General features: G+C 39.5%; 1 protein-coding gene across 2 annotated transcripts; it reads right to left on the reverse strand.

Annotated features, from left to right (window-relative positions):
• Window positions 1-3,534: 3,534 nt before the first annotated feature.
• Window positions 3,535-7,195, reverse strand: LOC115742030. 2 transcript variants are annotated; one of them, XM_030676105.2, is made up of 6 exons: window positions 7,011-7,195; window positions 6,730-6,974; window positions 5,310-5,479; window positions 4,261-4,324; window positions 3,957-4,032; window positions 3,535-3,865 (listed from the first exon to the last, which is right to left on the reverse strand). In XM_030676105.2, the coding sequence occupies exons 2-6, from the start codon at window positions 6,935-6,937 to the stop codon at window positions 3,745-3,747; spliced, it is 639 nt and encodes a 212-aa protein (XP_030531965.1). In that variant the 5' UTR covers window positions 6,938-6,974; window positions 7,011-7,195; the 3' UTR covers window positions 3,535-3,744. The 2 variants fall into 2 exon arrangements, with proteins under 2 accessions (XP_030531965.1, XP_030531966.1); XM_030676106.2 differs by having other exon boundaries at window positions 3,957-4,026; window positions 6,730-7,192.
• Window positions 7,196-14,590: the final 7,395 nt, after the last annotated feature.

Below are 14,590 nucleotides of genomic sequence, written 5' to 3' on the forward strand. Positions count from 1 at the left end.
GGGGAACATTCTGAATAAGCACATATTCTCAGATGGTTCTAAACTTTTGATCGGCATTTTCGTTTTGTTCTTCCTGACCGGTGTTATTTGTACTGCTTGAGCAGATTTACGAGGGGTTACTAGAACGGTTTCGCTTTCGCGACGGTGAAGATGAGCATCTAAAACCCGACATTGGTCATTTACCAAAGTAGGAAGCAGGTTGATTGGAATGTGAAGAAATGGCAATTGCAGGGAAGAGGCCATACGGCTCTAGAGTACCTGCCTGAGGAGTGCTTTGCAATGTACAAAAGATGAATCTATCAAGAGCCATTGTAGCTAAGAACATGAACTAAGATCATCATGAATAAAAACGCCGGTGGGGCACAAGACCATAGCTGGTAATTCGTGCCTTTGTGTTGTAATCGTGTCGTGTTCTAATTGTTGTAATTATAGATTATTAACGGCTCAACATTAGTGACATCTCTTGAATTAACTTGCCTTTTCAAGTTCACGAGACTCTTCTTGCACTGCAGCTTCGGACTTTAATATTGTAATTATGAAGGGTTGATGGCTTAATTAATGTGGACATAATCGACACTGACTCTTGAGTTCACGTCCATTTGATTTTCTACCTGTCAATAAATAGTCGTGTCTCCTTAGTTCAAAAATAAGAACTTCAAGAGAACTACTCGAAATACTCCTCTAGTTTTCCCTGTAGTTGTTCGCCAAGTGTGTTGGTTTCGAAAAGTACTTGACAAAGTCCTATTCATATAGTGTTGATACAATCAAGGTGTCGTATCTTGAGAGGCATAATTCGTAAAGCTGTTTAGCACCGTTGACAGAAACAAATCACCTTAAAGAGATTTGGTTAACCATTCCACACCTGCGGTCTAATTTATTTTATAGCAATCTTTGATGGTCTTTTTTTTTTTTTCAATTGCAACATTGGTGGATTCTAGGGATGAGCGGTTCCCGATCCGGTCCGGTCCCCCTCAAGAACCGAGAGCTGGACTGGTGGTCCCGATTCCCAATTTTCAAAATCGAGGATCAGACCTTCAGTCTTGTTCGGTTCCCGAGTGGTCTAATGGTCTAAGGTTACGGTTTTACTTGATTAATTAAAATTCTTCGGTGTGTAAGTGTTTCATACGATCTTTTCATAGTGGGGAGAGGGCAAGGGATGATATCGCCGCTCACGACACGGCTCACGGACTGGACGCGATTACCCTAAGCTCGGAGCAATTGGGGATTTATTAGCATCATCGGATTTCGCAATGACCGTGTCGGCACTCGTGGTGCAACAGTATGTTGTTGTGAGACCACACGGAGAAGGCGTCGAAACACCGGACAACCCTGGGGATTCAAACGACCTTCAATTCGGCCATATGAATTGGCGGTCACCACCACAACCACGGGGTTATAGCCCTTGAATTCCAGGGTGCGGTATCTTGGGATAGCTCAGGATCCTAAAGGGGACCATAAATCAACTTCGAATAGGGAAAGAAAACTCTAGACATAACGGTTTTACCTATATAAGGACAATATACAACAAGTATGACCACAGAGCAGTACCTCCTTCAAATTGATATGTATACAGAATTTTGGTGTTGAAAAAGAGAAAGGATTGTATTTCGTTAGGCTTGATTGTATTTCTTCGGGTCGGGTTTGGGTTGTTAAATTTATACGGTATGAAAATAGATCAAAACGAGTTAAATGGGTCAATATGAATCATATCATATTTGACCTAATTTAAATCTGACTCAACTCATCTATTTGACATCTCTACTTTTGTGGTACCTTGGTAACTATATATTGAGATTGGGGACTCTATTAGAGGAGAGTTTTCAGGTGTTGGGTCAAGCCGAATCCAGTGTAATCTGTCCATCCACAAAGGCACTAAGTGGATGTGTCCAAGAGATACTTCCATTGACTTTGATGCATGTTAAGTGCCACTTGATTAGTGGGTGGCTCATGTGACTCAGATGCGGTGCATGAGTGGCTTCTAAAAGGATCTTTTCTGAATTGGTCTAGAGCTTGGTGCGATTCATGCCCTAAGATTGTATGGGGTCAGCTAGCCCTAAGAACAAGAGGGAACTTCCATTCAGTCTGTGTTATAGTATCTCTGAATTTACTAAATTATAAATTACTTTTAGCATTTGAATGGAAATATTGAAATTATGCTTTATTTAAAAAGAAAATTCGCAAGGGTGGAAACATCCTCGCTCAAGGGAGCTATGAACTGATATTTAAATTGATAAAAACAAAAAAGGTCATAATGGAAAGTTACAGTGATAATAAAAACCATGCATGAGGGCAGTAATCTGCACTCGAGAGAGATATGAACCGATACAAAATAATGATCAAAAGTGATTAAAACTCGCATCAAATATGGAATACAAACTTGTAAAGAAAATGTAGGAGAAAAGTGTCAAAAAAGTCCTAAACCTTTTATATTTGTGCTAATTGAGTCACTCCGGCCATTTTTAGCCGGAAATTCGCTAACATGTACGTCGCTTAGCACGGATGGCGTTGACGTGAATATCTTCTAATATTATTTTAATATTTTTGATACTTTTTTAATAAATATTTTGAGAAAAGAAAAGGAAGAAAAAACCAAAATATTTATTAATAATTTTTTAAAATTTTTTTAAAAAAATCCACTTCAACGCCATTCGTGCCATGTAGAACTACCGACATCCACGTCGCCGAGTTTCGGATCAAAATTGGCAAGATTGACTAAATTAACACAAATATAAAAGATTAGGAATGAATTAGCGTCAATGCAAAAAGATTGAATTGATACCAATAAAAGGCTTAGGACTGAATTAGCACCAACACAATAAGTTTAAGATTTTTTTAACACTTTTCCCAAAAACTTTGCAAAGTGTTTGAGAGGAATCATCTTTCTTGGGTAGAGCGGGCTTTCATTTTGGGATAATGTTAACACCATCACTCATCGTGAGTCACGAGTCCTCCAAACTGTCCGAAACAACAAAATGACATAGTGAAACGCTAGCGTAGTGGGAACGGCTAGTGACTTTTCTTGATGTACCCGCATCACGTGCTCAATTTGATCACCTTTCATAGGAAAACTGAGAAGAAACAAAAGGCAAAACACTTTAGACAGATACGATCATGGGCTTGAGTGGGCTTGGCAGCTTACAGCTGAGAGGCCCATCAATAACTTTTCTTGTATAAATTAGCCTATCAAGGCTTGTTGAGTTGGCCATGGCAAAAAGTACAATAACCTAAAGAAATAATAACTAAAATAAAAGCTTGAGCCTTGAGGTGAAAAAAGAAATTGCTAGAAATAAAAACTAAAGAAGAAAGCTCGGGCTAAGGATGGGGAAAGTACACCTGCTGTCATGACTCGTGGTGAATCTCGAGCCATGTTGAACATAAGATGATACCTGATGAGGGAATGTGAGTAACGGGCATTTACTGTTAACCATATTATTCACACCCCGACAAACTAAAGGATTGATTGAACACAGGACGGACAGATATGTCAGGAGGTAGGAAATGTGAAGTGCGGCGATTGAAGATGGGAAATGATAATTGTGCAAAACTGAAGCCTCGGGGATTTTCAAAACTTAGTAGAATCTTAAGTATACTCGTCAAAACTCATTTATTACAAAAATTGAACTTGGCCCTTCTCGGCAAAGGATGTACTATAAATAACTCTGTATCAGAGAAACTGGGATTCTGTCAAATTCGGCGTCCAGCAAGTTGCCCATTCCTCAACTACGCCGCCAAGATCTGCCAACCTCACTTCGGTCGCCTCCGATAAGGCTGGAAAATATCATCCAGACTCTCTTTTATGTAGTTTCCTACTCTATTCACGTTCCTGGCAACACCAGATGCAACCAGACTTGCATTTCTCCTAAACCTGCCAAACTAATGGAATTAGTCATCTGGATTTGCAAGTAATCTTAAAACACGGAGGAGGATAATACAAATGTTTAGAGTAGACGACTTGCCTACTCAAGTAATCATCGCCAGAAGAAATTGCTGGCTTGTAACTCCGCCGTTGAGGAAAAGCATGACCATCTGGAGCCCAAGACACAGGAGTTAGCCATAATGAGAAGAAAGAACTAAATCGTCACTAAGCAACTCATGTGGAATAGCATGAGAAGAGCACATCTAGTGCCTAAGGCCAACGATAAAACATGGCAAGGGGACAATTATGGCTAAGGCCACGGCAGAACAAAGAATGTTACGTGTGTGCTGGCAATATAACCAAGTAATAAGGCAAGCATTGCAAAAGAGAAATAAGCCCCTCACCTTCCTTTTTATGTAGGTTCGCAGGAACATTCTCAGCAGGTGTTGTTCTTTTATCTAACAGAACCTGACACAAATTTAGCTGTCAGATAAAAATAAAGTACAGCACAAATCATACAACACACCCACATTATCGACAACCGATTCAAGAAGAACCGAATATGTTCACTACACAAGACATCATTATAAACAAGAGAAAAACCAAAGATAAATGCAGCCCTTAGATCTCACTTTTCGATAACCAAGCCTGATCGATGGTTGAAGAGACAATTGATCGTTCGCTTTCTTTTACATTTGACACCAATGACAGAGGAGACAGTTAATAATTCTTTTTGGCCAATGAGATGATTGATAACCAGAGGCTCTCCTATAGTTGACTACTTAAGCAGAAACTTCCAAAGTAGTAACACCATCTAAGAAAACGTACAACTACATCAGCCAGTAAGTACATGCAGGATTAATTTAAGGTCCCAATTGGTTTGGAAATTAGAATCACCACAGCATGCAGCCTGTGTCATGTCTTCTTCCTTATTTAAGTACTTCAAAACCTTCAATGGGCAAAATATCTAGCATCTTGGTATCTTGTGTCCTTTCTGGACTTACTCTAACAATGACACCGAATCAAATGGTAATCTATACAAAGACACTGAATCAAATGGCAATCTTTACAAGTACCCGCAAAACGCAATTAAACAGCCTCCGTGAAATTTATATGGACTCATGAAAAGAACACTATGGCCCTAGTGACACATCCATGCTCAAAAGTAGGATCTCACATAGCGTAATTCTGATAGCATTCAACTGAGTCAACCAAAAACAAATCACACTTAAAAATAATTATCTTAGTCACAATAGTGTATCCAGTATTTGCAAGCAACTTAAATCAGTAACAGAAACACATCAAAAGACTTATAATACAACATTAAGCCACAATAGGTGCTTACAGTCTTCAGTTTTGTGTTGAACAAAAACACCATCTGATGTAATTAGGAAGAAGCTGGTTCATAGAGAGAGGTAATCCCATTGAGGCAAAGACAGAGAGGAGACATTACCTCAAGACCAATACACAAGGGAAGCTCTGCTTGTCTATCCTTCAGATCTGAAGATTGATGATTTTTCTCCAAGAAGACAGAGTAACCAACACAGGCATATTTGAATTCTTTCAGATTCCGGCCCTCTTGGATAGCTTCGAACTCAGATTCTCCCACAACAGAGGTAGGCACTGATCAACAATCCTAAGGGTCAGCATACTTACAGTAGGACAAAAGTATTCATGCTTTTGTGAAGATGGAGCTGGAACATTTTGTCCGTAGGTCAATGAATTTAAGACAACAAGTAACTTTAAGTGAAAATTGCAAACTGTCAAACCAGCGTTTTCAAACTCAGACAGAACTGGCCGATTCAACCAGGAACCGGAGCATGGTATAGTCCGTTTTATGTGAAAGAATTTGAGTGGTCAAAAAATGATCAAGCCCAGTGTGCATTGTTCGACCGGGACAGCTTCTATCTGTTCCTTTGGCTTTATAAACAAAAATATTTGACCTTGCACAAGCAAGGTTCAAACCTTCGTTCACTTGGAAAAGCAGTAGGGGCACTTTCTACTGGACCAGTAACAATTTTCTGACATCTATAAACTATTTTACTTCATCAAATGTAAGTTTGATCACCTTGCATCCATAACTATCCATTAACGTTAGTAAGTTACAAATAGAAAACCGACCTATCTGACGAACCACGTTTTTTCCCTTTTTATCCAAAGATCCACATCGAATGCAGGACCAGTCCTGTAGAAGCACTTTTGGATAGAAATTCCCCTAGATTATGTCCAATATCATACTCAAAAAGTGCTACTCCAGAGGGCAGCACAAAAGTCATGGCTCGTCTCAGTACAGCTTACACTAAGGCTTTGTTACCAGAGTGTCTTTCCGGTTGCCCCACAATCAAACCACACAATTCACTCTAGAAGCAACTGTATATTTGAAGGCAAAGCACGAGAATAAGAACCCCACTAAACTCTACAATCTCAGACAGACGCAAAACAAGTAGAAGGGGAGCCAGCAGCAGCGTATGTGCGCACAAGAAACCTAATAAGCAAGAAAAACCTATCAACGGCAATGTGCAAAATAAGCTTAAACATCCACAAGACACCGATGAATCGGCCAGAAAAGGAGAAAACAATCGTCATTTTGGTCCCCCACTTTAACTAGTTAATCTTGTCAGACATAAGCCTCGCACCGCAAAACCCTCCGACCTCAATTCCAAGCAATTGCTCAAATGCGATGCCGTTACTAAAGCCATCCAAAGCAACGCAAAGAACAGAAAAGAAGAACGAGCGAACCGCAGCGGATTACCATATCCTCTCCGCCATTCTCGCGTTGTCAATTCTCTTACCAGGAAGGAAGAGCAGCGGAAAATGCAGGAAAAACCAAAACGAGGCAAGGAAACGAGTTCAATGAAGAGGAAACGACGGACCTTCAGGGAGAGTTCGGGAGAGGCCGACGCAGGTAGGGGGCTGAGATTTGGACTTGAGAACGGAGGAGTAGAACAAGCATCCCTTGCACGACTTCCCCCTCGATCCTGCGCTCCGGCTAGGGTTCGGGCTCGGGCTAGGGCCCGGACTAGGGTTTTGATGGGGGACCTGAGGACAACCGCCAGCGTCTTCCCCTTTGTTCGTTTCCATCAGGCTCTTCTCTCGGCTGATCGATCGAATCTGCAAACTGCAATCTCCGTACGTACGCGAGCTTGAGAGGGAAACGAGTCGTCCGTGCTCGGGAGGAGAGATGGAATGGCGAAGCAATCGGGATGGAGTTTGGTTTTTGTGGTTTGTTCGCAGATCGTTCGTTCAAATCGCCAGAGGAAAGATTCCGCCTGTACGAGAGAGGCTGCGACCCACCATCAAACTGGTGAGCTCTCCCCGGGCGAAATGCAATTTCCTTTCTTTCCGGGAAATTTACGCTTAATAGATCGATTTTACTAAAACGCCCATGGATTTGATGAATTAATAAAGCCATACCCTTTGATCTGGCTCAGGGGTCCCACCATCGAATTAGGGGTAATCGGTTCCAGAGAATCGAGAACCGATCCAATAACCCTCAAGTTCTAAAAGATTGAAATCATGAACCGAATTAGTCGGTTTTTTTTTAAACCGCCCATCCACCGATCTATCTCAGTCCGATTTTCGGACAATTGACAATTCTCGTCCTAATTTTACTAGGGAACTAACCATTTTTTTTTTAATTAAAAGTCAAATTCTTACAATAAAGTATAGAAAAGTTGCACATTTTCACTGCAAAAACATTCCCCCCCCCAAAAAAAAGTGGTTATATTGTTGTTTCTTTGTGTTAAAGACCATAATATGATTATTGTTAGGTGAAATATTTGAAACAGGCTTCAAAACTAGTTTACAAACGGTTCTATTCGAGAACCGGTGGTTCTGGCCTTGGAATCGGGGAGCAGAACTTGTTTGTTCAGTTTTAGGTTTATGAAACTAGGAATTGAACTGTTTCTCTATTGAACTGTGTTGAGGAAAATCTCTTATGATGTTTTGAAGATGACAAAATAATCAAACGCTACTAATATGTTCGTTGGTTAAGTAGAACCAAGTGAAAAAAGCATAAGCCACTATGCAAATGGTGTATTAAATTAACGTCCGAAAGTTATGAGTTATCTATCAATGGTGAACAAGCCTAAAACGGAACGTTCGATAAAGCTCGGAAGTACCTTGGATAGGTAAACAACGAGGTAGAGCCGCAATTGCCAATATGCTTGGAGGAACCAAAAGATAGAGCTCAACATACTACATCTAAATTATGCATTCTAAAGACTGATTTCATTTATGAAGACTATTTAGACACAGCGAAGTATTCAAGGTCTGTTTCTAAAGATTGTTCGAAGCTACGAGATATGTTGATTTGAGATTCTTAAGACTCACGGCTAACATGTGTCCGTTGTTACTAAGGTATTTATGGAAGTTTGTAATCTTTGATTGATAGGATTATTCTATAGCATAATTGATAGAATATCCTTGATTGTAAATTACCATCCATGGGACAAGAAAACTTCCATTTTTTAAGAACTCCGCTTATGGAAACCGAAGATTGAGTTGTATGGGTGACCGAATCTGAAGGGTTCAAATTCTGCACCAATGGTTATCAAATTTCTCTAGATACGGTTTTGTTCAATCAAGGTTGATGACGTTCAATCGGTGATTGAAAAGCGATCCTTTGAAGACCTATCCAACGGCTAGATTGGGGGTGAAGGAGTATAAAAGGAAATCCATGGTGCTACTACGGTGCAGGATTAGTCATAAATTCCAAGATGCTAAAGTTATTCATATTCATACTTGTCATCGTGAGCTTTGTACAATAATCATTGATAGACTTTGTAAGAGTGATTGAGAAATGATAGTGTGATATATCAAAGAGAGTATCATCACTTGTTGTAAACCTCCATTGATTCATCTAGTGGAATCCAGCCAATCAACTGTCGGCGTGGGAAAGTGGACGTAGTCTTGATCTAAGTCAAACCACTATAATCGTCGTGTGCAATATTCTCTATCTCTAAACTCTTATCATTTTGATTGATAATACTGCATATTTGTGTTCATATTCTGAATATACATATCCATAAATTGCATACTCGTATTCGGAATCAAAATTATACATATTCAGATTCAGATTTTATGTACATTTTGTCTTGATTCTTTTAATCCCATATTTTCTAGTCAAAATTATTTAGAACCACTTATTCACCCCCCTCTAAGTGATATTGCTAGATCCAACAAACTGTTCGGTCCAAGCTAATTTGATTCGTTTTTGAGTTGAATTAGGCTGGTGCTCACCCCTAATCTTAGAGTGATCATGCAAAATGGAAGAGACGCAATAGGGAAAAGAGAGATTAGGATTTAGAGTATTTTACGGATTAAGGTGTCTTTGCATTCACATTGAAGGCAAAAGCGCAAGTTTTCTGCTTGTTTATAAGGTTGTACCAAGTTTCCAATTAAGTAGTGTTCATTCTTAGGGACTGTATCCACCCATGGGTGGCTTAATTGATTAGGGCGCATTTGAGATTGTGTGGTTTGACGCACCGATCTCATATTCGATTCTCGAGCTAAGCACCTTTGATTTAAGTGGAGGGCCATGGCGGTAGATTGCTATGCTAGTCTCCCTCGAGTAATAGTCGAGGTGCGCGCAAGCTGATTAGGATCCTCGGTTATCAAATATATATAGTAGAACATGGTTAACACATTTAATAATTGGAAGTTGGTGGTATAGTAGCTAGTAGAAGGGAGAGCTTGTGTCCACTTATATTCTTGGTGCTGTTCAACCTCTTGAACTCATCTTGATTGAAGTCGATTAACGAATTCCGATGCCCAGACATATCACTTTTCCCTTTTCCCATAGAATGGATTTCCACGTAAATCACAACGTTGATACTTGACTAGAGGCGAGGGTGCCTTCGCTTCAGAATATCACTTTATGGATTCTTAATTTCTCCATTCGCTGTCTGATTTGAGTAAATTTCACGGCGTTGAACCACTCGTGTCGAGAGCTCTCTAACGAAACCCTAGGTAAAATCGCAATAATCACATGTCCAAGGTTTTGATCACGCAAAGAGAGGCAGCATACGCACCGTCACCAAACTAGGAGAAATTCAAGGAAACGAAAGTAAGGCAATGGCTCTTCGTATTTGAAAATTGAAATATGGGTGGGTAGTGCTTATAGGCCGTGGCGGGCATGGCACCTGAGTCATGCCAATTCTTGGGCCCACGCACTTCGCCATCTTGTGCCCCATTTGCCTAGTTCCGAATAGTGTTGGGATGGTCGAATCAAGATCAATGTCGAAATTACGGTCCCAATATTTTGAACAGTACCAAGGTCTAAGGCTCGGGTTTTATGAACAAAATGTCATTTCGGCAGTTTGACATTTTTTTTTTAAATGATTACTTCCCATAACTTATAGGCCTCGAAAGTTTCATTCGATTGGGAGGCCTCTAAGTATGTTTTTAGGCAGGAAAAGTACCAAAAAAGTTCTAAACTCATTGTATTAATACTAATTTAGTCCTAAATTTTTCAATAAGATCAATTTAATCCTAAACCTTTTTGCAGTGACACCAATTCAATACATTCGGTCAATTTTGATAGAAAATCGTTGACGTGAATGCCGACAGTGTCACATTTTTAAATATTCTTTTTTAATTGTCCCCATCATACGTGTGTACAGCACCACAACGCTCAAATTCACGAGAAAAGGTGACTACTTTCACCACCAAATCTGCAGATGCGTACATCTGGAGCTCGTAAACAGATACCTCCTTTTTTTTTTTTTTTTTGGGTCGAATGTGAACAGATACTTGAAGCGATGCAGAAGTCCAAAGAGACATTGGAAAAACCAAGAAAGATGACCGGATTTCAGAGTTTACCCTTCAGACAAGCAGTTGCAGCTCAGTCACCCTGATCAAGAGTAGCTCCATGTGGAAACATAAAATCTGAAGCCCCAAATTCTTCCAAAATCAAGAAAATCAGTTCCCCAAAGATTTTGCAACCAACGATTGTTGCCATGAAACGAGAAAGAAGGATAGAAGAAACTGAATCTCCCCTGGATCCCCTGTCAATTCGACATAAGGTCTCGCCGAGCTCCGGATTTCTCCGAGTAGCAGGAGAAAATCAGTTAAGCTGCAACAAAACGAGGATCTACTCCAAGAAAATTTTCCCAGCAGGCAACCCCCATTTCTTGGACGGAAGAAGTGGTACCAATATAAGAATGAACAACAGGCACAAGTAAATTTCCAAATTCCCAAATCTGCCACTCCCTCGCCGCCCTTGGAGGCCCTTGCCCTCGACCCTCGTGGCCCTCACCCTGATCTAGCGAGAGGGAAAGAACACAATGAAAAAAAAAGAAAAAGAAAAAAGCAATTAAAAAAAAGAAAAAAGAAAAATTAATTAAAAAAGTCCACTTCATTACTGGCCGTTCTACGTGACACAACCGGCATTCGTGTTGGCAATTTCCAATCAAAATTAGTCGGATAGACCGAATTGGTACCGATGCAAAAAAAATTAGTATTAAATTGGTCCAATTCAAAAGTTTAGGACTGAATTGATACCAATATAATAGGTTTATGACTTTTTTGGTATTTTTCCCGTTTTTGGGCTCTAGGACCTTTTTCGGGTTTAATCGAAGTTTAATCGAAATTTGCTCGTTGATTTCTTCCTCATTCGACGTCTAATATGATTCTGTTGTGTTAGAATGATTGTGATCCTTAGTCTCATGATGTGCATTTGAAATTTGAAAATCGCAAATTTGCTAACGGTATGAAAAGCAAGCAATTAATCTTGAACGGTAAAAAAATGAATCGTCTTTTGACATTTATAAATGTACATTTTGTCTTGTATGTCATTGATTATGAATCAAACCTATGATTCACTAAAAGGGAGCTAAATTTGAGTCTAAAGTTGAAGTGTTTGTATTTTGGAGGACGTAACTTCAAGGAGAAGTAACTTTTTAAGCCATAGACGCGGTCAAGGTCCAATGGATTACTCTAGGAGGTGACTTGAGCATGAGTTGTATGTACAAGGAAGTGCATAGAGCGAGCATTGATGGGAACTTCAAATTTGCAGAAGTGAAGTGATGAGCTGATGCGGAAGAGAAGAGAATCAAGTGACGGATTGGGTTGCCAAAGCCCATAGACGAAAAGCTCTACCTTGTAATTGGACTACTAATCCCCCTCGAGTTTTATGAGACCCCTTGTGTTCGGAAGCCCTTATTGGCTGTAACTGTGAAATCACTTGAAGCAATGAAAGCAACTTTTTATTTGACCAAAAAAAAAAAAAAAAGTGATGAGCTGATGGATCGAGGAATAAGAAATAGAGCATCTTGATAGGCCTCAGGTGACTTCAGCGACATTATTTGCTCTTCTTCTCCAGCCGTCATCTTCGTCGTCTGGCTCTCGGGACACTTTATATAGTATGTGTACCGTACATCGTTATGACACGTCGCAAGACATCGCAACACATCGTAAGTTTTATGCAAATTACCACAAATCAAGCATGAAATAGTTATAAGAAAAGTGAGGCTACGGTACACTAAGGACGCGAATGATGAATATTTTATTTATCTATTTTTCTATTTTTAAGAACAGATTTGGAATAGAAATCTATTTAGTAACGTCATATAATTTTTCTATTTCGGGGACAAATTTTTAGCCTAGAAATAGATTTAAAATAAAAATAAGAAGTATAAATTTTTTACTTTTCTTTTTTAGAAACACAAACATAAATAAAGACTCTTCTTGCCGTCGGTTCCCGATCTCCGGCCGTCGGTCACCAAATTTTTTTTTATATTACAAATTTCTATTCTATGAACAGAAATTCTGTGTCGTTATCGAACGGATCTCTCTACTTCTCTACTCAAAAACTCTTCCAGAGAACAAAAATAAGCTAGAAATTATTTCCGAGAACAGAATGATTATCATTCGCGCCCTAATATGCCTTTGCTTCATTCCTCTCTTCTACTTTCTAGTCTTAGTTATTTTTTAGCTTTAATCTATTTTGTTGATGTAACACCCATTTAACATGACACCAGCACCGAGTGTCCCAAAAGTAACAGAAACAACAAAAATTAAATTAAATTAACGAATTTTATGGAAATACTTTGACTACGCGATTCCTACAAATTTTAGGACGGCTGAGTCTTCTCCGATTGCGGTGAAAACTTTCAATTTTATGACAAACAACATTACGCGATCAGTCACCCCTGCGAGCAACTTGTCACTACAAATTTTCCATAAAGCATCTACACTCTGTCAGGACGTACACCATGGACCTCTTAACAAACGTAAATTCATGCTAGAATGATCGGACGAAACAAGAGTTGGCATAAGCGACCTGCTTATAGACTCTCAGTAGAGGCCATTTAAGGTCAATATGATTCATACTCGTGTAACAATCCGGAGTTGCGGATTTATTGAACATAAGGTGAGAAGATCAGGAAGCCGGAGGCATTTCGATTAAACATCTGACTAGTGTTAGTAGAGCACTAGGGACATTCTACGGAAAAATATAAAGACTGCATTTTTTAGTATAATCATCGGTAATTTGCTAAGATAATAGGTAATGGAACTTGCCCCTTGCCCCTTGGCACGCGTAGCAATAGCCATTGACTCCATCAGAGAAATTAGCTTCTGATTAACAAATCAGGCGGCACTTGTATGTAAGATATGCGATCAGTTTAGTTCGGTTGCCTCCAGTAAGGGTAGAGACCATCATCTAGACTCTGTTTCATGTACTTAGTTTTCAACTCAGGTCACGCTGATTGCGAAGTAGATGCGTCCGGACCTGCTTTTGGAACTTGTCATCTGAAATTCTGAGTAATCTAAACCACGATGACAGACTACACCAATGTCGGAACAGGGGACTTACCTTCTCAAATAATCATCTCCTGTAGAATTTGCTGTCTTGAAACTCCGCGTTGAGGATAAAGATGGACAATCTGGAGCTGAAGAAAGTGATCAGACGCGATGAGCGAAAAGGTGCCAAATTAACGATGGACAAACAAATCTTGCATAGCAGGAGGAGGAAACATTCATGGCATAGGCCACTGGCAGAACTAGGCAGAGCAATTCGTATGTGGCTCCTATTAAACAAGGCATGCATTGAAAGAGAGAAACAGGTTTCTCATGCAGGAACATGCTATGCAGGTGTTCCTTTATGTAACAAACTGAGACAGATTTACTTGTCAGATAGAACTAATAGAAAAGGCTGAATAACTATACAGCTATAGCATGCCCACAATATTGACCGATACGGGCTTCTTAAATGGCTTTTAACTTCATTCCTTTAGATACCAAAAATAATGAAATCTCAATGTCTATATATCGGCACTTATATCAAAAAGCTGTTAGATGCTCCATATCAAGGAAAAAGTAAAATTCCAAACACTTAGAAGACGAAAGAAAAATCTAAATCACTCGAATACAAAATTGATTTATTCAAATTGAGTGACTTGTCCTAATAAATTTATTACATTTGTTTGGATGACAAATGGCATGGTACAAGAAGTTAACTGCTGCCTACCTTCTTGTCCATAACATATTACGTGAAAACAATAGACGGTTGTAAGGCTTTCATACTAGATTCCAAGCAAGGGTTGAAGTAGAAAACAAACAATATCAAGAGATGGGAAACAGAGGCAGACAGAATGAGAGTCATTTTGACAATCCTCGCCTTCCAACCATCATCGCCATGTATTAACCAAGATCAGGAGAACGTGAGTAACTTCTTTCACGAAGCAACATCTGAACTCACTAATTTCATCAGTTGCATACCATCGGGCTATA

This window comes from Rhodamnia argentea, chromosome 5, assembly GCF_020921035.1.
Source record: "Rhodamnia argentea isolate NSW1041297 chromosome 5, ASM2092103v1, whole genome shotgun sequence".
In the NCBI taxonomy this organism is placed as follows: Eukaryota; Viridiplantae; Streptophyta; class Magnoliopsida; order Myrtales; family Myrtaceae; genus Rhodamnia; species Rhodamnia argentea.